General features: G+C 39.2%; 1 protein-coding gene across 3 annotated transcripts in view; it reads right to left on the bottom strand.

Annotated features, from left to right (window-relative positions):
• LOC121303584 (ADAMTS-like protein 2) overlaps window positions 1-24,169 on the bottom strand; it is a 54,429-nt gene that overhangs the window by 16,620 nt on the left and 13,640 nt on the right. The window contains exons 2-11 of one of the 3 annotated variants that reach the window (XM_041234372.1): window positions 20,972-21,077; window positions 19,777-19,919; window positions 18,731-18,806; window positions 16,848-16,950; window positions 15,924-16,069; window positions 14,010-14,133; window positions 12,549-12,629; window positions 10,577-10,752; window positions 9,776-10,124; window positions 3,432-3,807 (exon numbers count right to left, since the gene is read on the bottom strand). In XM_041234372.1, the coding sequence (XP_041090306.1) occupies window positions 3,432-3,807; window positions 9,776-10,124; window positions 10,577-10,752; window positions 12,549-12,629; window positions 14,010-14,133; window positions 15,924-16,069; window positions 16,848-16,950; window positions 18,731-18,806; window positions 19,777-19,919; window positions 20,972-21,076 (1,679 nt within the window). In that variant the 5' untranslated portion in view covers window position 21,077. Of the gene's footprint in view, window positions 1-3,431; window positions 3,808-9,775; window positions 10,125-10,576; window positions 10,753-12,548; window positions 12,630-14,009; window positions 14,134-15,923; window positions 16,070-16,847; window positions 16,951-18,730; window positions 18,812-19,776; window positions 19,920-20,971; window positions 21,078-24,169 lie in introns of those variants that run through there. The other 2 variants (XM_041234371.1, XM_041234373.1) reach the window with 2 other exon arrangements.

The following is a 24,169-nucleotide window of genomic DNA, read 5'->3' as shown; positions in this document are numbered from 1 at the left end:
TTCTTACATCGTAAAACATGCTTTCCACCATGACGCTATCAAAACCTATTAAAGCTCAGAAAGCAGAAACAGTCTGAATATTTTACCTATAGAGCTGAAATCTTCAACATGAGCTTATAATGTCATGTTAAACACTTGTACATTCTTTTACACTGCAGTCAAGTATACAAAAGATTCAACTAATGCTTTATTAAATTAATGTTTCTTACACTATTACCTTATAAGGTATACACTTTCTTATATTAAGCTTTTGTAACATGAATTCATTATAAACTGCACCTATTTTGAATTGTGACCAATGAAAGTCAGAGTGACCACCAAACGGTTTCTTCCATCCAGATTTCTCTAACACAAAAAGCTGCCGTGGACTCCTTCCACCTTCCTCCTTAAAATCCCAGGTTTATTTTATTTGTTCTGGCAGTGCTGGGAAGGGAACTCAGTTTTAAAACAATACAGACAAGCCAAATGACTGCTCTGAGTCCCAACATGAATTATAAACATAATGGAATGCAAACCCACTAAACATCAGCTTGGCCGCTTCCACTCTCAGCAATCTTCAAATGTCTCGTAATGTTTAAAAAACGTAACATGAGCCTCAGGCAAATTCCATTCGTTGAGAGGAGATCAATGACCTGCTGAACAAAATTATTTAAACATTATTAGAAATCCTGCCCCTGTTTCGTCAATGAGCACGAGAGACCCAAACAAACCCTTTAAGTGCCAATTCATAAACAAAGACAACGTAAATAAAATTCCAACAAAAACATTTAACCTTGAGCTTTCTGATAAACGATTTTCACGATACTTCTACAAAACGTAGTTAAGGGCAGCTATCTGAAATAATTGAAATTGAAAGCCAAAAAAAAAATGCAAACAACTAATGGAAAGTCTACTGTTTACCTACAGTAATTGTCTCTGTTTAAAAATCACGCAGAGTATAGGCTAATCTCTGGGAATCACATCATAAACACCCCAACACTTTGAGCCCTGTGTGGCATTGCATGCAGCATTCTGGATATTAAAGTAGGCGGTCCAAACCTCGTATGGTGGCTCATGACAGCTTTTCTGATAAAAAGGTCTCATACAAATGGGGGTATTTAGTTGTAAGTGTGGTGGCTCTACCTATCCCTGTTGCCAAGGATAGTCCTCCCACACAGAGGATAGTAAAGGCTGTGCAGCAGTGAGGGTCCCTCAGTTGTGTGTTGTTTTTGGATGAGTGGACAGGCTCTGGAAGACAAGACTCCTCTTCATCCCTCTACAAACCTTTGTACAGCACAAGAATTATTCCTTATGTGAGGCCAAGGGAATTGCACCATAATAGCTGCGCCTGGCTTCTTATATGTTATTATTCATGTATTTATTCGATTTTTACATTGTAGTGAGTCCATACGGCTTAGTTTGTTTTCACATGCTAATGCTGGTAAAATGACTGGCAGTAATAAATTCAGACTCAGTACAACCCCAGGAGGTGGGTTAGTTAGTCCAGCAGTCAGTCCTACTCGAAGACAGATTGAGGTAAGTGTGAACAAAGTGCTTTGGTGCGCACTCAACACTACTCTATAGTGCCAGTGTGGAAACGGTATAAAAAGTGAGTGATTTATTAGTGTTTTGGCGCCTGGCATAGGAGTACTATTACCATGGGAAATCTGCAAAATTACTAATGAAATAAACTTGCATAACGGTCACTAGGGGCTGTACATACATTTACTCAAACTGAGTACCAAGGAGCATAATCCAGGTGAGATGAATCGGATCTATATGACCCTTTAACAGCCCCATATCCAAGGAGCACTACTGACGGCTCCATAAACTCTTTAATTGTTCAGTTTGCAGTTTCTGCCACAGCGTTTGCTGGAATTGGCAGTATCCAGTATTTTCTAGCTCTGCTCTGTGAGCCCAGTACCTACTGTACTGTAATTCTACTTGGCAAGAAACTTTATCCAGGAATTATAAAACAGACTGCGCTGGAAAGTGAAACAAGATGTCGCCGGGGACTCTGTCCGCTTTTCATTACCTCTCAGTGTGTACAGTAATACAATATTTCAAGAACTTGCCCATTACAATTTTTTGGGGTGTCTGGGTGTCTGACAATTTACTCCCAACGCACTGCATTAATCACATCTGTGGTAAAGCCCAAAGGGTCAGGGAATTTATTTTGCCTGCCATGTCGGATCACATCTGCCAATGTGGGCCAGAACCCAGAAGTCCTTGGTTAGACAATACTTAAAGTAATATTTTTTTTTTATTATAAAACCATTACCATCCTTTATTTTATTGTATATTTTATCATTGTGGTGGTAGTTACAATAAAACTGTGTTTGACACATGGGATGTAATGATGTACTAAAGTCACAATGGAAATTGCGATATGCAGGTCACAGTACGATATGTATCTCGATACATGTGATGGTGCTGATAGACTACTTGTATGATGCATAATAAGATCAAATGATCATTTAATGACAGTCTATTTTGTTAAAAAACAAAATTAAATTAAATACATATTCATATCAACTATAAGATACACTCTTTGTTCAATAATCATTCAGTGAACAACAATGAATTATGTTGTGCTTTTGGTCGTGTATCACAAAACTAAATGATACATACTTCTATTATGATATGAGGTATCATGTAAAGAAAGCATCACAATTCATTCATTAATTCATTGTTACACTCCTAGTTTGATAGGTATTTTCACAACTGAATGATATTTAACAGGGAAAACTAAAAATATGATATAGACTCGTCAGATGCTCATTATTAGATTATAGTTTCTGGATTTTCTAAATGGGTGAGTACATATTTAAAGGTGACAGTCGTATCCATAGAGTAAACAGGACCTTGATTTCATGTCTAGCCTCAAGGACAGCATCGCCTTCAGTGCCATGCCACCACACGCCACGCTGGCGTATTGCTTGGGTTTCCCAGCAGTGCAACTATCTAAACTCTAAAACAAAGATATGAGATATGCAAATACAGGAGGAGAACATGAACATGTAAATCCTATCATTTTCAGCACACACTTGTCTAGAATAGCCTTCCAGAACAATTAAAAAATATATTTGCTGCCCATGATGCCCAATCCCATTGATAGAGTTCAGTATCTAAACTTTTATAGTTTCTATACAGTGATCCCACTTTATTTTGGTATCTTGACTTTCATATTAAAAAAAAAAACTCATGTATTGAAAAAAGTGAATTACTGAAGGGCTGTTATACAGGTAAAAGCAACACTCTACAATTTAAATTCAGCATGGCCTAACATTGAACTAATCAAATAAGTAAATTATCGAATGGAGAAATAGCGAGTGGCCGCCACAGTTCAGAAACACATTTACAACATTTGGCTGTATTTGTGCCAGACTGACAAATCTAAACCAGTAAACCACACTGTCAGGTAGATGAATATGTTTGAAGGGTGTTCCTACCTGGCTTTGTGTGTGCGATTGCTGACAGGATTTCCCGTTCGGTTTGAAAACAAAAAGCCTCCTGAACCGTTAGTGCGCCGGGTCACAGCCAGCTGCAGTGTCCCGTTCAAGCTGAGGGAGGCAGTGTGCTCGCTGCTGTCATAGTCGGGGTCCAGACGGCCCACCTCAGTGGAGTAGAGCGGCTCCCCCTTAGCAAACAGCCGGTTTGTCGTCATGTTCACCACCAGCTCCTCTGAGCCGACCACACCCCCCAGCAGACTATTCCGAATCAGATTTTCAGAATCCGGCACCAGTTCTTCTGAGGTTGACTTGGAGACTATTGCGACAGAAGCGAAGATGTGATCTCCCACGCTGTTCGGTCTGCTGGCGTTCAGCTCTGAAATTTGAGAAAGGAAAGTAAGTTGCAGAGGCTGGGCTCACACTCCCCAAGCCAATGTCATGATAAACACTATGGTGTGCTACCGGTGTTGTATCACAATTCAAATGATATATACCTCTATTACTATATGTGTGTGAGTATATATGTCATGATTCATTGATACACCCCCTAGTTTGATGGATATTTTCACAGCTTGACTCCTCTACAAGGGTTACAGTCCTTAACCCTTATAAATGTTTACCAAACTAAAAGCAGAGCTAGGTGTAATAAAGCAAGTTAACGAATTGTAAAGAATAGTGAGGTATTTTAAAGCATATTAATAAACATGGCAAACCAGGATAAACTATGGAAATGTGTAGTATAACCGTGGGAAAAGCATGGGAAAACTGCAAAACTGCTGTGCAAAAATACCTCAGTAAACTTGTATAAATACCTCAGTAAACTTGTATAAACTTGCACAATCTTGTGAACGTTAAAGCATTTTCAAGCTACATTATTGTTGTTACTGCCATGACAGAAATACAATGAACCTTGGTTGTAAATCTCCCTCCCAACCTGCGAGGGCGCTAAGCAGGACAGAGTTATTTGGACGGGCTGGCTTGAGAGTTCTTTCCCTGGGTCAGGAAGTCGGTCAGTCTGGAAAAAGGCGAGACTCCGTTGCAAGAACGTAATGACCTGGAATGGAATCAATGTAGCAGCTGCAGATTGTAAAGGCAGCTGCATTCGTTTACCAAGGGTTCATGCGTGCCAGCATATAAGTGGGATAGAGAATCGTAATCTCTTCCTTCGCATTGGTTTGTAATGAGTTAAAGCCCGAAGGACAGTAAAAGCGTGTTGTTATTGAAATTCGTGAGTGTTGTGTTTTTGTTTGTTTGTAATTGTCTCGTCTCGTCTTGTACGTTACCAGACAGTTAAAACAGTTCCAGAGCTGTCGCCAGGGGGCAGCACGAAACCAGACAACACTGCACCTTTGTCACAAAAAAAATTGTATTTGCACCACTAGCACTAATTCACGCACTAACGCACTTTTCTACGTGCTTTGTGTGGTTGTATAATAAAACAGGATTATTATTTGCAGGGCAACACAGGGATTATAAATTATGTAATACATGCCGCTGTATTACTCCCCTCCATTATTATTTACTGTTTGTTTTGCCGTCAGGCACTAGACTTAAAAATAAATAAAACAAACCTTTTAACCTGTGTCCGCTGCTCTTTAACCACCTGTACACAATCCAACACTTTGCCACACTGTCCCGTTACCTCTTCATTATGCTTGCAATCATTTTGAGTGGTTCTTATTTCAGTTACTTCAATGATGTGCTTTAGTTTTTGATAAATGTGTTAAGGTGCTTCAACTATGAGTTCAGGAGTTGCTCTTCGGTTCTAGTTGCCAAGGTGTCTCCCTGCTAACTGCTGTAAGAATATAGTAATATTTTGAAATACCTGTGGACATCGAATCGAGAACACTGATCTATTAGGATGTACTAGTATAGTAAAGATTGCAGCAGAAACTTTAATAGAATCTGGCTTCTTGGTTCCTGTAGTACATTAGATCCCCCTTAATACAAACGCTTATTTTAATTCTTGCCACTGTAATTCAGAAAAAAGGCAGTAGTACAGCATACAGTGCCCAGTTAAAAGGTCATAGTGTCAAATTAGTTTTCTACAGTCAGAAAGTAAGAAAGAGAAAAAGGTAACAATATTGGAACAATGGGGCAACAGTTCTTATATGATAAAATGTAAGGAATTGGCATTTGAAGCTGTTTTCCCTTTAGGGAATAAAACTAGTGCATTTTGATGAGCTGGCTGCTTCCCAATTCCCCTGCACCACAGCACTGCAGAGAGAAAGCATCACTCTGTTAAAGGGCAGCCACCCTTACAAAACCCCTGCCTCTGCAGTGAAGAGTGAAACACACACTCAAAGCCCGTTAGCAGATGTGTTTGTGACTGTAGATTTACAGCCACAAAATGTAACTCTTTGAATTTTTCAACCTCTTCCTGTTTTTTATATCTGTCCTTATGCATAAAGCATGAGTCCATAGGGGCAGTGCGTGCACTTTAAAAAAGGGGCCTTTTTTTTTATTTTAGCTGAAATTGTCTAGTCAACTATTTCCTGGACTCTCTCCCTCTTGTGGTTTAGGTGCTCTCAAAGCAGCAGCGCTGGAGCTAAAGGCGTGCTGTTGGTACAGACAGCCAGAGTCACACTGCCAGTTTCCCTGGATGTGGATGCAGAGTGTGTCTGGTTATACCGTCGTGCCAAGTTTGAAATTGCTGGCTGTGAGCACCCAAGACGGCGAGCCACAGTACGCTGCCCAAGTCCAGCCTCCAACATGTTGATTGCACAAAGGCACTGCTCTCTTGACAGACATGGCATGTTGTTTTTTTTCTGTGATTTTCTTAATTGCTTTTATTCAAGCTTGCAATTTAACAGATGAAATCACTCCATATCCAGTGTCCAATCAACTGTCTCACTAATTAGGTGATTAAGTGCATATGCTTCAGGCATAGTCACTCAAACGTGTCATGCTCAAGGATGAATGATCGAGTGAAGAAACCAAAAACATCTTGTCAATGTCCATCATTTACATACCTTTTTTCGAAAATAAATGTGTTATAATAGTGATAAGTTTCTTTTGATGCTTATAGATCATAGAGGCGATCGTCGGGTTCGAGTGAAGCAGGACTCAGGGGACAAGGTGGGATTACAAATAATAATATAAACAACAAATCCCTGTTCGGGCCGGGGTTCACGCCAAAATAAAAGATCAAAGTAGCTCTCTCACTCTCTAAAAACCCTTCCCTAACCCTATCACCCAGCTCTCGTGCTCTCATTCCCACTCTCCAGACTTGCCTCAGGATATAATAATAATAAAATACATACAGATAGGACAAGACAAACAAATGAGACAGACAAAGACATTGCCTGGGTCATTGCAATATATAGTGGGATAGGATGTATCTGCTGTACCATAACTTAGGGGTTGTAGGACCGTGGTGAGTAAGTGCTGGCTGTGATTTTGGAACTCCACGGAAGGTTGGGAGTCAAAACTGATTCCAGTTTCCAAACAATTGAACACAGGTGCAGCTGGTTAAGCTGTGTAAGGGAGTAGACACTGCCAGGAAAAGGGGTAGTGTCTCTAACTGCATTAGGTACTGCTCCAAGTAAGCTAGGATTTTGTTTGTTGTTTTTGTTTCATTGTAAATAATAAAAGTGCGTAAAACAGTGTGAAACTATAAACACTGACTATGAGACTTTCTTGGCGCACCCACAAAAGAGGCGATAGAGCCCCGGGTCATTCTGACTAGAGGGTATCCCAAAACAATGGGTTTCTGTCACCGTGACTACCAATGTGACACTTGTACTGCTGGCCACTTTTCAACTAAAAGAAAATAAGTAGTCATTAGGGAAAGAATCAAGCATTGTGCAGCACCTCAAAAACTTATCTAGCTGAATGTTAGCAAAGAGTTTATAACAGTGGGTACATCACGTTTTTATTTTCAGGATTTGATGACATTTTTTCAGTATGTCTATAAGTACTATATTAGTCACCCTGTTTTGAATGTAATGTTTAACTGAACTCAAGTATAATATACAGTATAAAGTAGAATATGTGCATTTATAGCTGCCCTGTTAGTCATGGTGTGCTCAGGATATAAGTATCCTCTGCAGGGGATGAAATCTAGGGATACAGTGGAGGCGTGTGTAGCTGCATCCGTGTGTACTTAATGCATGGCACCCTTTAGATTTATCCATACATCTGTAAAACATGTCAAATAGGGGTGAAATTTGGTGTTAGCGTTATTAAGTTATTATTTTCTGGTGAGAATTGCGTGTGTCTACATTGGGCCATCTGTATGTCACACAAAATATAATCGAAAGGAACACTGAATTAAAAGAAAACTATTGCATTTCATATCTTCCAATATAAATAAATCCACATAATTCTGCTACTAATTTTTATGTATTCAAATGTAAAATGAAGCAACCTTCAACCTTCAACCTTCAACCTTGAATACACAAAGGTCTCTCATTCGTTTTCCTTGTTGGAGAAACCTATAAAACTATTGTATCATATCGAGTCACACAGTGAGTAACATCCTGGATTCCATATTATGAAATAAACAAATGTAGACAGTCCGTGTCTTTAGAGACGGAAAGAGAGAAAGCATCTGGAACCAATACTTGGACCTTTCACTCAGAGTAAATAAACACCTGTTAATGTTATTAAACTAGAAATAAACAACTTTAGGGCCCTTAAGTTCAACAAAGTTATTTATTTAGATTATTACCCTAACAAAGGCTGTTATTGCCAAAGCACACTGGTTTGAAATAATAAAATTAACATTAAAAAGAAGAGCCTCCTTTTGTTTTTAAGCTTTCTAAAAATGTTTGTTTCAATATTTGATGTTCTTGTCTCCGGTCATTAATTTTTTCATGAAACTGGTATGTCGGAGGAACGTGGCTTGGAAACTGTTCAGTAGTCAAAGGAATCTCAAGGTTTTCTGTAGCTGTTTAATCTGTTTTGTGTCTAAGTCTCAAGGATTTTGGTGTCATTTAAATTAGCTTTTTTATTATATTTTGGACTGGATCGCTAAGGCTACGTGGAATTCATATGGTCTTTTAAAGCGAGTTTCAAGACTGTAAAGACCTGTTAGCTTTTAGAGGACATCTACCTACAGTGTTGGGAAAGTTCCTTTTAAAAAAGTAATCCATTACAGTTACAAGTTACTTAAACACAAAAAAACTGTGTTATTATATATAACTTGTAGTAAAGTAACAACAGCTTTAGTAGCAAGTGATTTTCAAACAACATTTGTTAATAAAATCAATCCATTAATGCTTTGAAATTGAGTTGATGATGTTGTTAAAGAACGTATTTCTTGTTAAAAAGCTTAAGTCATGTATACATCACTTCCTGCCTCAATGACTAGATAAGGGGAACTCGTTAATCAAAATGCATATTAACGAGATCAAGAAAAATGAATGGAAGCGTAATTCTCCGTTATGGAAACTGCTAGCGTACAGGGAGACGGCTCTCCCACCAGCGAGCAGCAGCCAAATGGAAATGAAATTAAAAAACAAAATGGGAATCTCTATTTTGTGTATAATTTGTAAACTTCATTTAAAATCGTGCATTTTGTCATGCAGAATGTACAATTATTTTGAACGCTTCAAATATAAAATGCTGATTTACGATTATCTGGCGTGTTGGTAAAAATCGGACAGCATGGATAAAAAAAAGAAAAACTTAAACCAATCCATGTCAAAGATCCGTTGCCTGTAAGGAAACTGTACTGTAATATCAAGTATGCCATTTTCTGTACCAATATTTCATTCAAATTAACTCCTGATAAATTGTGACAGTTAACGTGAATTTCCTTTTAAATTCCCACACGAACAAAATAAGAAGCACTGCTCGTTAAGATATTAATATTACTTTGTAAATCAACAGAATTTCAGAAATCACATTAGCACGATGATTCAATAACAAAATAGGCACAACGACCGCTTGAAAATGCCAAAATCAATGCTAGAGACCGATTTGATGATTAACACTGGAGTTATCATTGACGACCTGTTGAAAATCCTGCCCAGTGTAAGAAGTTACAGTAACTTATTACTTTGAACTATTTACAAACAGGTACTTTTCATGCACAGTGTAAATTTCACAGAGAAAAATTTCAGTTTGGTAGAGTATTCTTTAAATTCATACCCTCCTCTCTCGCAAGATGATATGAAAAGCACGTTCATGTGTCTTGTAAGTGTTTCCTTGTACTGGTAAAGTGTTTTATGATTCCCATGTTATGCATTAGCCGTAGACTTTTTTTAAAAATATAAATAAGTCGTTTAGTTACCTGTCTGAAAAATGAACCTTTGCAAGTTACTGAAAAATGTAATCTGATTACAGTAACGTGTTACATATAATGCCTTACTCCCCAACACTTAGAGGTTTATAATTACTTGTATTCCGCTGCCTTGCCTGGACCCCCAACTCGCAGTCTATAGCAGCTGTCTCTTCATAAACTTCATTGGTTTCCTGGCCTTTGCTCCCAACAGCGCCCCCTGCTGTGGACTTCTCTAGCACCTGGTTTCCGTTTCCAGTTGTAACCTTTGCTGCTTTAGCATGCATGCTGCCATTGTGTGGGTGCAGGGTGTCGGTCTCCATGGAAATGGGGCCTCTGGTCTTGCCCCCTGTGCCTCGACTCTCAGTTCCCGGGTAGAGAAGGGTCTGCAGGGCGGCAGAACCAGGGTCTCTTAGCACAGTGTACTCATAAGTGATGTAAGGGCTCCTGCCATTCTGATTCCATACCTGCATCCAAGAGAAAAGGGAACCCAGCATTATACAAGCATAGGTGTGGAGAAACGTATGTTTGCTGCATCCTTTATTTCACAATCCTGCACAGTCAACGTTCTCTAGCCCAGGGCTGTCCAACATACGGCTCATTGAACTCTATGGCTCATTTGATTTAGAGGCTGACGTTTTTGATAGAATCAATTCAGAATGCAAACAGCAAATGGTGGTAAACATCCTTAATGAACATAAAAAGGTTCTCTGTTATTATTTGTATTGTTTTTTTTTTATGGTTCTTGAAGAACTGCCTGGTCAAAAGTATGACTCTTTCAAGGTGTCAAGCTTACCAAATGTTTTGCCATTCACTAAACATGTTTTGATATAATTCTGTCTTACAGTGAACCTAGTTTATTCCCAGTAGTACTCAAGGTCAGTAACTGAGTAAAATGTGGTGTACTGTAGAAATGTACCAGAACATTAATCGCCTGATCAATAGGCCCTTGCGCGACAATGTACTCGATGCCGGTCTCATACACATCCATGGGTCTCCTGTACTTGAAAATGGTCCCGGCTGCGTGGAAGTTCTGGGGGCTGTCGACCTTGTAGTCTCCATTGAAGAAGAAGCTCCCAGCCAGATCTGTGACAGCTGCAGATGGAAGCACACAGAATTAAATGCCATTCCAAAAATAAAACCATTTCTACTGCTTGGTGGGACTGCATTAAATGTAACAGTGGCGAGGCGGGGCGCAAAACCAATCACCACACACACACCGCTAGCCAGCGTCTTAATCACTATGCGAAAGAGCTAGGCTTGTCTGCATTCCTGCTTATGGAGCTTTTAACCTCCTCCCAACGACAAATGACACTGCACCACACGACATATAAGTGCAAAAAGACAATCCTACAGCTGTGTATTAGTATCTTATTTGAAAATAAAAATTATATAGAGCCATTCCCGGACTGATTAGCTGCTGTGTTGAGAGGTGCAGTTCTTCCTACACAGTGTTGTCTATCTGTAGTTTTCAGTTGAGTTTCCTATCTCTCTTTAGAGGTCTACGGTGTAGAAAGAGTTAAACTGCTTGAGGCAAAGTCATCATTGCACTGAGAGTTTCAGGATTCTAAAGTCTCTTCAGCTTGGTGTGCTTCTACAATATAAAAAAGGCACTACTCTGAACTTGACTGTCTGGCACTGTCTGTGGGGTTCATGCTACCTGTGTGGGTATTCCAAAGAGAAAGTAGTTTCCATAAATCGGTGACCGCCTCCTGGGAAGAAAAGTACATCACAAACACTAGCCAGTCAAGCAGAGAGATTCACCTGCTCCAATAGAAAAATCGAATATCTTATAAGTGTTGACGTTGGGTGCATGTCATTTTGAGTAATTTTGTCCTACAGACTTAGCATGAATATGTTACACTGATGGCTTCTTTTGTGAGGATGTCAAAGTTTATGGACTTCAGTGGCAAAAGAAAAGTTATACCAAATATTAACCATAGAGGGAATCAGTGGTAAGACATTACATGCTGAGGGGCACAAGTGTGTGTGTATGTGTGTATGTGTGTGTGTGTGTGATGGAGTGGTGAGAGTCACAGTGCTGTTTGTGTGTGTGTGAAGGGGTGGTGAGAGTCACAGTGCTGTGTGTGTGTGTATGTGTGTATGTGTGAGTGTGTGTGTGTGTGTGTGTGAAGGGGTGGTGAGAGTCACAGTGTGTGTGTGTGTGTGTGTGTGTGTGTGTGTGTGTGTGTGTGAAGGGGTGGTGAGAGTCACAGTGCTGTGTGTGTGTGTGTGTGTGTGTGTGTGTGTGTGTGTGTGTGTGTGTGTGTGTGTGTGTGTGTGTGTGTGTGTGTGTGTGTGTGTGTGTGTGTGTGTGTGTGTGTGTGTGTGTGTGAAGGGGTGGTGAGAGTCACAAGTGTCTGGGTGGTGAGAGTCACAGTGTGTGTGTGTGTGTGTGTGTGTGTGTGTGTGTGTGTGTGTGTGTGTGTGTGTGTGTGTGTGTGTGTGTGTGTGTGTGTGTGTGTGTGTGTGTGTGTGTGTGTGTGTGTGTGTGTGTGTGTGTGTGTGTGTGTGTGTGTGTGAAGGGGTGGTGAGAGTCACAGTGCTGTGTGTGTGTGTGTGAAGGGGTGGTGAGAGTCACAGTGTGTGTGTGTGTGTGTGTGTGTGTGTGTGTGTGTGTGTGTGTGTGTGTGTGTGTGTGTGTGTGTGTGTGTGTGTGTGTGTGTGTGTGTGAAGGGTGTGGTGAGAGTCACAGTGCTGTGTGTGATGGGGCGGTCAGTCACTGTGCTATTAATAGAGCTGGAAGTGTGTGCTCTCCTCTCACTGTGTCTGTGGAGCTGCCACAGGAATGGGTGTGTGAGCTGCAGCCCCCCAGTGCCAGACAGAGTCCTGTCTGTGTGAAGCTCAGGGCCTTGTTTCCACTGTAAACACTGTAATCAGGAAGGACCCACCCAAAATATCAGCAGACTTCTTCCTCTCAATGATCTGGATGTCCCGGGAGCCCTCTGGGATCTCAGTTATAAAGGAGTAACCTGCAATGTGGAAACAAGGAGTATTATACTGTGCCTGGGACCTGAGCTCACAGCTCTCTTCACTGCTTTAATAAATGTTACTGATGCTGTGTGAAAAGGTTAAAGAGGAAAGAATATATATGGAATATATAATATATAATATAATATATGGAACACCCAGCCTAACCGCTGCTCCATACACAGACCCACGGGTATCCAGTGGAGGTCTGATTTGTACTGCCGCCACCAAGGGGGCCAAGGGGGCCAAGCCCCCCCCCCCCCCCCCCCCCAAACACACACACACTTTTACTCTGAAAGAATAAAGCTGCCAACATGTTTTTTAAATGCCCTCCTTGTGGCAGTGTGGCACTGCTGTGTATTAAATCACTTTTTTTCATAAACTGTAATTCATTTAAATTAGCAAATGTTTTCTCATGGGCTGAAATTTAATCCTAATTGCTCTATAATCATTGAAGTCATTGTGAGAAGCGAATATTCCTTCAGATTTAAACTGCAAGAGAAAGCAGCATGACCACAGGATTTGCATGACCACATTTGCTTTAGTGTTAAAGAAACAAGGCTGTGGTAATCTGTTTATTCAGTACGTGAAGTTTTGTATGAAATCTGAACCGATACAAAGTGAGTTACAGGAAAATGATTCCATCTATGGTTTATGTGACGTCACAAACTACGAGACCATTACGTCGAGTAGTTTATAAACTGTCCCCGAGCCGAACCTGGCAGCTGGTATGACACCCTACACTCCAAGCAGCTCTCCTTCTGCTAGGAGAGCAATGAGGAATCATAGATGCAGAGACGGGAAAAAAAGGAGACATCTTCATCTTTGCTATAACAAAAAGCTCTGCTTACACACCTTATATTCAGGTGGTCCAATTTAATTTCACCTTTCAAATCATATCCACCATTCAACGCTTTTTTCTGTCATGAACCAACCAGCTGCTTCCCATAATGACTGACATGCTTTGCAGCCAGTAAGCTGCTTTTACCTTCTGAGTTAAAATGACCTAGGAAGTAAAACGGTAACAGACTACTGGAACACAAGCCATACAAACTGAGAGCTTCCTGTTTAGTTTGGTACCAGATTACATTTTTTAAAATAAAAATGCTTTTTTTTTTTTTTTTTTCAGGTGCATCTTTCAAAACAGAGCTACATGGTGATTGAAAGTGCAGGACTGGTAAGGTTTATTAAATTATTTCAAATTAAGCTTCTCTTTATCTTTGAAACATGAAGATGCAACACAACTCTAAGTGCAGACAAGTGAAGAAAATGTATGAATATTGAAAAAGCTACTATTAAAAGGAAGAGAAACTAAGATGGCCCAAGTGAAAAAATACAATTCAGTATTTTTTTATTAAGAAAAAAAGAATCTTGTTCCTCACCCAATTGTGACGTTCCTTTCCTGAAGTTCCCTGTGACCCTTATGCAGCTGCTCCCATTCCCCTGACACACGCCACACTTGTCCAGTGTGTGGGAGGAGAACAGCACTCCATCACATCCAATGGGCTGTAACAATACAGGGGAGAGTGATGGCTTTCAGATCAATTTCATTTGCACAATTACATTGGTCCCATGGTAGCCCATCGTCTCAAGACAATTCTTTTAAAAGTACTGTAGACTGCCTGAATTTATAGAACTTCATACTGCCAACCACTGCAATGCAATATCTTGAAGTGTAATGGCTGTTCTCAGAGGCATATCATAAAGCATGTATGTATTAAATGTATCCCTGTGTTCTCTACTTACAGAGCTTGTAAAGTAATTCCCTTTTCTTCTATGTGGTTTGAATGGCACTGACCATATCCAAAGCCACTTCCATATGAAGCTGTCTATCCATGTTATTCTCTACAGCCATTATGGAGTACACAGAATCCTATTCTGACATTTTTAATAACAGTGTTGTCTTCAAAATATGATTTTGCTATTGTTGTATCAACTGTGCAAATCCTTACAAATCACATTAAACAAAGCAGATTCTTTTCAATGTTTGCTTTTGGCATTGTGGCAAAATTAGCGTGGATATTCTCCTTGCCCAATTCATGACACCCAAATCTCTTCGATTTTATCTTTATACTATTTGCCTTTGAAACAATTAAATGATATTTAAGTGAAAACAAATAGGTCAATACTTGAACAAAGTATATTAATTAGTTATTATTTTTTATTCACTTAGAGCGCCCAATAAGAACATTTAATTATGTTCCCCTCATCACAGCAATTCCCACAACAATTCAGGAGAGCTGAAGTTCAGTGGGTATCCGCCGATACCACGACCGAGCCACGTGCCTCTTTACACCCAGGAATGTGTGTGGATGTCCTTTACAACTCACCAAGCAACTGGCCAGAAGGGTCGGCTGTACCGCAACGAAGAGAAACAGTCCCTGATGGTTTTGCCTCCCTAACCCATGACAGCACCAGAGCCAATGCGACGCTCCCTCTGAAATCCCCAGCGAGTACCAGTGAGTTCGCACAGCCAGGACAAGAGCCTGCACTGGACTGTATAACTTACCCTGTACACCACGCGGTCTTCTTCTTACAAGGTATTAAGCGCTTTGTGGTCCACTATGAAAGGAGCTATATAAAATAAAGATTGATTGAAGGTATGCGACACAGGGACCCCTGCTTAATCTTACCAATAGTCATGGATGATGGCCAAAAAAAATGAGGGAGGCAGAGGGCTTGGGGTCCCCCCAGCAAACAATAGAATTGTATTATTATATTCTGACTGACAACACTTTTTATTATTATTATTATTATTATATAATATATATATATATATATATATATATATATATATATATATATATATATATATATATATATATATATATATATATATATATATATTTTGACTTATACTTTATTTTCATTATACTTTATTTCATTTATCAAACCAGATTTCTTGCCTCAACTTTACCTCAATAGTTTACATCACAAAACCACAGTGAGTGGGAGACTGAACTTTACACACACTCCCTAATGGTCCCCTAAGGAAAAGGCGTTCTTGGGGGAAATGTGGGGAAGCTTAAATTGCCCATCGGAAACACTTTACAATAATGGCTGCGAAATCAATAGAGTTTCATAGGATTGCATTGGAGTAACATCTGAGTATCATGTTTTGTTATTATATTGTAATGACTTTTGTTATCCTGAAGATAATATTAAAAAATGGCCACAAATGAATTCAAGAGGGAGAACTCAAGCTTAGAAGAACATGCACTGGAATTTGCAGCCATTATTTTAAAGCGTAACTCAAATGTCTTAGAAAAAGTGAAAATTGGTGACTGTTCACCAACCTCACACCTGCCGTTGACGCAGACCCCTCTGTAGTCACTGTACTTGCAGGACGTCCCGTCCCGCGCTGGCACCATCAGCTGTCTCTGCCCGTCCACCGTAGTGCAGTGCAGATCACACGGCTTGCTGGAGATGTGCACGTAGTCATCTGCAAAGGTACAGGGCAGGATAGTGTGATGCATAGTCAAATACAATAACAGCATCCATACATGACAGCAGAAGGTACAAGGGCTTCAAAAAGTATGCACTGTATGGCCACCTGCATAAAGATAGAATATTTCTGAAAGGCATTGAGGTCTATGTTAAAGTAATTGTAGCCAACAGAATAATTCCATAAATTCATTCCGCACTTCCATTAGTTACATAGGTCTCATATGTGTAGTTGTTAAAGAAACACATGTTATAGCAGAAATGTATTTTCATTTGAAAAGACACCTGGTACTACACTAGTCCTGCCTTACCTCCTTGGACATTTCAGCCCAGCAAGTCAGCAAGTTACTGGCTGAAAGTAAGTCAGTCAACAGGGAAGCAGCTAATTGGTTACTGATGGGAATTAATCCAGTGAAGGGGTGGGACCATGTCACTTTCCAGGTAAAATGACCCAGGAAGTGCAAGACAGGCTAAAAACATGGCTTGCAAAAGGAGATTTCTTTAATCTTGTGTAGTCCCAGATATCATGTTTTAAAATAATGTTAAAACCTGTGTTCTTTTTAAAACTGCACGTTTGAGATATATATAGTGAGAAAATGTATTGAACTACTTTGTATAAGATATTGTGGTCATTCAATAAAAATGAGAAAAGGTCTGTGCAAAGAGCAACAAGTCACAATGTGGTGGTGTAAAGATTTGCCACTGTTTAGATCCTTCAAATAGTCTAAACATTTGTTTGCCTGGTGAGTCTTTATGGAGTCAATGTACTGAATTACCTGGATACAATGGTTTCCATTGATAGTTCCTGCCATTGTACACTTGGGAGTTGAAAGATGAACACTGCTCCTCTCTGAAACTCCGTCCTGAAGGGGGGCATTCCTGTAAAGCATGACAGATCTGAGTGCTCTGACAGAGAGACAAAATGTTGTACTGTCAGCCCGCTATGCTAGCTGTCCAGGGATTTTCTGTTTTTTCCTGAGTACAGATAAGACCTCTGGAGTTTGGTTTTCATTCCAATTATTAGGGCATTCATTTTACCCAATCCTTTGTTCACTAAATAACACGATTTTATTGAGCAAGAATCCTCGTAAGTGAGCTGCTACTCCAACATAATATCCATTTGCAGCATAATTGTTTTGGACATTTTGTTTCTGCAATGACCGCTAATGTGTCGTGTAGAGGTTCCTCGTCATTGGTATAAGGGGCTTTCAGATCATTCAGATTCACGTAGAATGGGATAGCAAAAGGGTTACTTGATGGAAAAAAATGTAATGATCTCCCAGGCAGAATAAAATGGAGGTTGACTGCACATCTTGCCCATGTTATGATAAGATAATGATATGGATTATGTAACTTTACTGCAGGTGCATTGGCACTTGCTGAGTCATTATCGCTACCCCTTCCTTTTGGGACATTTACGCTTGCTTAAACAGCAGGAACAATTTCCTTTTGTGTCCCTGAAGATACAATACAGCCATATGAGCACTTTGCCGCACTATGGCTGTCAGCCACTGATCGAACTTGTCAGCGTAGAGCAGCGGACGAGGCTGGAATAAGATGGGAAGCTAAAAGCAACCCTGGAACGTAGCCAACTTATTTCACAAGGCTTTTAAATGATTTTGAAAGGAAACTGTGTTGGTCTTACACTAGACTGATTAAACACTTGTGTTACCATAGTGACAGAATCTTACGTGTTGATTTTACGTAATTAATCAAATGAATTAAATCTACTAGCATCACCTGTATTTGGCATGTTTCATTAACTGAATGTCCTCCATGAATAATGTTTATCCTTTTGGAGTAGAAGTGTCTAGAACAGGAGAAGCCATGTTATCCATGTACATCTTCAAAGATATACTTCCCCTTGGAAGCAATGTTACACTCGTGGATATAGTACAATGCAACAGAACAGAGCTGTAGACAGACATCATTTCTAGCGCCAGGGTACCACATATAGCCACATTAAATGCTGACGCCAGTAGACATGTTTAATTTTTTTACATTATTATTCTTCCTTAGCAACCATAGATGATGATAGCTTCTCATTGGGTCTGGATGGCTCACATGACCCCCCCCCCCCCCCCCCCCAAATATCAGTTTTTAAAGAAACACACGCTGAAGCAAATGTATTTTCATTTTAAAACATATCTGTTTCTACTTTAGTTTAAAGAAAGTTCTGTTTTTTTATGCCTTTTTGGAGGGGGAAATATGTCATTTCACCTCAGCAGTATCTTCTGGGTCAAAGCGTGTTATTGACTGAAAGCATGACAATCACCAGGGGGAAGCAGCTAATTCGTTGTTAACAGGAAATAAGTCAATGAAGGGGTGGGGACAATTGTGCACCCTCCAGGTGAAATGACCCAGCAAGTGTAGCACTAACTGAACCAGGCATGGTGTTTTAAAATAAAAAGACATGTCCAAACAATAGCACATCTGTCTTTCACACCTGGACATTTGGAAATATATGTGGAAGTGCACAGGAGATAAAGGAGGTCAAGATTTATGGAATTATTTTATTAGCAACATTCACCTTAATATGAGGCTATTGGTCAACTATTAATTTACACAAATATGAAAAATGCCTTGTGGAGACCCATCCTTTAAATAAAAACATTCCGTCCAAGTATTAGCCAGTGGTTTGTTGTGTCGTAGTTCTCACCTGTATGTCACAGAGATGATACCTCTTGGATGTGCCAGTGCAGGTCATATTGTCCTTTCCAACAGCTGTCTTCCTCCTGCTAAATGAGTATCACAGCCAGTTGAAGCCTGTTCTGTTTTCCACGTCCTATACTTTGTTTGGAGTCTATATAAATATGCACTTCTGTTCAAACCAGAACGTGAATAGCATCAGCTGATTTATTTATTTATTTTTGGATTAACGTATTTAATTACAGTACGTGGATTTACAGCAATGGAACTTCAAATGCTACCAGTAAAACCACTAGAATGGTTACATGAGTGGGGGGCTTTTTCAGGCTTCAGCTCTGCTAGCCCCACCTACTCTGTATATTATCTCTTTTCCACTGTACAGCCGAGCCATGGTGGGCTGCGCAGAGCCAGCCCAGCGCAGCTTAGGAGGAGCCTGGTTGTGTTTGCACTGCAGAGTCTGGGCCGTGCAGCTGACCTAACATGCAGTGAACGTGTCAAGTCGCATGTAGATAATGCAGTATTAAGAGGGGCTGTATTTGAGTTGAGAATGGCAGATCCAAAGGTTATGGTTGTGTTTTTCTTTGTTTTTTGTCTCCGTATATTACTGAATATAACTGACATGTGCGTCATGTTGTTGATCTTCTGACTGATGCAACATAATGACAAACATCATTAACCCTTCCCCTGGCCCTGATTGGCTCAGATTTGCCTTTGGAAAAAGAGGTGTCTATGTCAATTTAGAGTAGGGTGGTGTGGCAGGGTTGAAAGGTCATATTGTCACATGATTTGAATCGAATTAGGTCTCCCCAGACAAGCTCAAAGTAAGCTCAAGACTAGGTAAAGGCAAATTTAAAGAAAAATAATAACTCTATGTTGGAGGAATAGAACCCAGGATGACTGCAAACATCATCAAACAGTGTAAACAGTACATTATTAAATGACTATGCAATTGCAATGAAGATGTTTACAAACCAGTTGACTACATTGTGTTCAGCTGTTAACATGTGGAAGAGGACTCTGCCCATTTTAACAGTGGCTGGAAGTGAAGGCCCCTACCTTTGTTTGAGGCAGTGCCGCTCTTGGAACTTGATCCCTCCTCCACAGGTGCGAGTGCAGGCTGTCCACTTGGCCCACTCCCCCCACCAGTATGCCGTTACATCAGAGTCTTCTTCCAGGCTGTTTGAGGACTGTCCATCTTCCTGAAATAGAGTGGGCAATGAAAGGAAACAAGGCATTGAAGGGGAGGGGACCATTTCACTCTCCAGGTGACCCAGCAAGTATGCTATTTGAAAGCATGGCTTGCAAACAGATATTAACTAAATGCAGTGCTAGATCTTTCTATAAATAAAAAGTTACTATAATATGTGTTTTTATCAAAACTGTGCATGTAAGCAACTGACGTGCACAATAGGTATTATTTAAAAGTATATACAGGATCATTTTTTATTATTATTTTTTTTTTAGGGGCTGTAAACATGCTGTAAATTTCAATGTTAGGGAGTAACACTTTACTGTAATCTGATTTCATTTTTCAGTAACTTGTGACTGTAATGGTTTTGTTTTCAGATAGGTAACTAAATGTGGAAACGCATTACATTTTAAGTGAAAGAAAAACGTAGTTACTTCTAGTTACATTTAAAAAAAGGAGCAATGCATAGCTATCATCTTGTTAAATGGTGTCCCATAGGGAACAGAAGCTGAATTTTCTAGGAATAGTTTATGTTCTAATTTCAAAGTAATATGTTACTGTAACTAGTACCAACAGTCTCAGAAGTGCCCATATCATTTCCAGAAATTATTTTTGATTTGTCTTTTCAGCAGCCAAACTTTGTCCTATTGTTGAAGCTACCTGAGCTCCCTGTTTTATTATACAATATTAAATAAATAACTCACCATCAGAAAAAAAGAGAACTTGTTATTTTTGTCATTTTCAATCAAGCATATGCTGAACAAACATTTTTAGATTGACTTTCCTCAGGCAGCACAAATAACTTTCCAGCCCCCAGGTTCAGGCATGGTCCTCCCTGATGAGATCTTTTGTGCTGTCTTCCAAGATGCTAATTTGTTTAATTAGTTTACTATAACTATTGACATACCAGAGGGTAAAAAAAAAACTCTAAAAGCCACCAATGCTCTTGATATATTGCATTATATATATATATATATTATATATATATATATATATATATATATATATATATATATATATATATATATATAATGTACAGCAACAAACATTGTGCATCCATACCTGTCCGCTATGTGCTGAGAAGTTCCCCAGAGAGAGAGAGAAGGAGAGACTGCAGAGCAGGATCAGACAGACCCCCATCAATTGAGTCCACTGGCAGCCACACATTCTGAAGGAAAAGGCAAGGCAAACTTATGGAGGAATTTAGTAGTGTACAGTTAGTCAGAGAAGAATTTGGACAGTTTACTGTTGTGTAATTTTTATCCCAGTGGGGAATCAGCTGAATGTTTCATAACCCATAAACGTGTTTTATTCTGTGATTCATCATGACTTCTGAGTAAAATCCTAGGCACTTCGGTACAGTTGAGGAATGTTTTGACAACTATTTCTGATATATTTGTTCTATGACTTTGGAAATTACTTGTTTGGACAATCTATGTAATTAAGTCTGCAATAACTTTGGTAACAAGATGCTTCTCCCCTGACAGTGCCCTGTGCTTCTCTATATAGACCACAGTGACCCAATTAGAACACTGTTAATCACACACCTACACACAACTAACTGCACTTCAAGTACAGGTCCCAATTTACACAGTGAATAGCATCCAGCCTTGCAATCTAGCAGGGATGTGGTTTAGCGTTGCGTTAACTATTGTTCCTCTGCAATCGTCTCCAGTGGGACATTTGTAAAAAAATACAATAATTCACACTGTCAAATTGATATTGGTTGGTTCCTAATGATTGTGTAAACAATGGAGACAGAGGAAAGGCTTGTGTTGAGTCATTAGTAAGTTTTATTTAATTTAATTAATACCTAACAACTTAACATTTCTTCAAGGCAATGACTCTGAAAATATAAGTCTCTGCACACCCCCACTTCCAGCAGCCTCATTCTGATGTGTGCCCTCTGGAAGGACACTGACGAATACGTTAGCCAACAGGTTTGTCTGCTCTGATTGGATAACTGATTGAGTTCATGGGATCTGAAGTCTGACCTGAACCCACATGGTTTGAAGTTCAGTTTTCTCATTTGGTTCCAGATCCACCTCTTTGGAAAGTCTAAAACCTAAATACTTTGTGGAAACAAACCAAATTCAAAACATAATCTCCAGTCAAAAAAAAAGCTTTGGATGGCAGGGTCAGGGCAAGGGCAGGACAGGGTCAGGGCAGAGTCAGGGCAGGGTCAGGGCAGGGTCAGGGCAGGGCTAGCCCCTCTTGCGTTTTGTTTTATATAATCTCCTATGGCTGTCAATGCCACATCATGTCTCATACACTGCACTAATTCCCTTGTCAGCTTCAATTTATTTTGCTCTTCAATAGCGATTACCAGAGAGATACATCTCGCTCCTCTGGCATTACCACTGCAGTCAGTCCTCCTGGGATTGCACTGTCCCATACCTCCTACTGCCAGAAGGGTTAGGTTAAGAATAGATCAACAGACACAGAAACTCAGACACACAGATACAGATACGGAGACAAAAGTTGTGTGTATGGTGTATGACTGTTGGTTAGCTAATGAGCATTGACAGTTTTGAGTAAATATTTTATTATTTTATATTTTTAAAGGAATATCTTTTATAATCTATAGTTTAATATTTAATATTGTACATTTTTAATATGCTGTTATATGTGACCACTGGGGTAAGAATATCTACCGCTTTACAACTATAACAACTGTAGAGAACATACATAATAATAGAGAACACACATAATAGCATGTGTTTCTTTACTGGGGAATACAGCAGGTGCTAAAGTAATTCCCTTATAGCACAGCTCACACTCTCTCAGTACCACTCATATTCCCCTTTGTCTCTTAACCCTTTAAGAGACACAAGGGTTTCTGGGCCCATGATTGGGTTAACATGGTCACACTGAAGTGTCATTCTGGGCCCGTGATTGGGTAAACAAGAAAAAAAAGTGACTTACTGGGCCACCATACTTTGTCTTACAGGTTGGAAACACATATCATTGCATAGAGGAGGGCTTGAATTTCACTCCCTGAGATGTGCATTTCAATTTTAAAGGCCAGAGAAAGTTTCAGCAGCATGCAGAATGAAAAACGTCAGTAGAACTTGTTTAGAGATAAGAAAGAAACGGAAAAACGCTGTAAATCTGATGTGTTTAACTTCTAATTATATTAAAACATATATTTTGTAATGTGTTTTAATATATATGTTTTTACAACATTTATAAATATCAAGAAACGAGTGGATATAAACCTATACTGTTCCACAAACTAAATTTATATCAGTAATGTTTTTTCATTATTACTGTTATTAATGGAATGAAAAACTATTATTTTATTTATAAATATTTATTTTGAGAAAATGATTGAGTTGTGTCCATTAGTGCCTATAAAGACCCTGAGAATAAATGTGTACTATGCGATTGCAATTTACTGTTTGCTTATAATAGTTCGTGTTTTGTAGTTAGCCTAATTATCCTGTTATTCTTTATGTTTGTATAAATCTGCTTTGATAATAGGATATTCAGTATATACTGTATATTTACGCAAATGTGCAGAAATTGATCTGCACACAAATAAATGTTTCCACTCTACAGAATTTAATTTCAAGATGTCAAGCCAATTAGATGAGTCATTGTTGGTAGAAAACTGATGTCTGATTCTGGTAAATCAGTGATTCATTTATATACTTATATACTATATATAGGTTTCTCAGTATTCATTATTGTTCGGTTCTTAACCATGTATTGCATTAGTTTTTTTAACAAGGCTCTAAATTCATAAAATCACTCAAATGAAAGAATGTCTTGTATTTTGCCCTTTCAGGGACTGTTGTAGGGTCCTTCAGATAACAGAATAAAATGTGTTTGTAATATATATATATATATATATATATATATATATATATATATATATATATATATATATATATATATATATATATATATATAGGAAGAGTTTGAAATACAGGTAAAAAACGTCTGGTCCTGGGGGAGCATCCCACTGAAAAACGCTTGGTCCTTAAAGGTTTAAATAGAATATATCATAAATAGCCTATACACTCAATAAATATATATTTTTTAGAGTGCCCAATTATTTTATCCCCGATTTTCTTGCAAATTTAGGATGTCCAATTAAGTTGCTCATCACAGCAATTCCATCAAAGGTCAGTGAGCGTCTTTCAATCCCATAACCAAGCCAATTGCCTATTTACAATTGGAAAGTAGATGTTGGCAAGCTACCAGACTCCGAAGGACAAAATCGGGCGATGAGCAGAAAGTCTTTTTGCTTTCCTA

Source organism: Polyodon spathula, chromosome 33 (assembly GCF_017654505.1).
Source record: "Polyodon spathula isolate WHYD16114869_AA chromosome 33, ASM1765450v1, whole genome shotgun sequence".
In the NCBI taxonomy this organism is placed as follows: domain Eukaryota; kingdom Metazoa; phylum Chordata; class Actinopteri; order Acipenseriformes; family Polyodontidae; genus Polyodon; species Polyodon spathula.
This window is presented reverse-complemented; position numbering and strand designations above follow the sequence as displayed.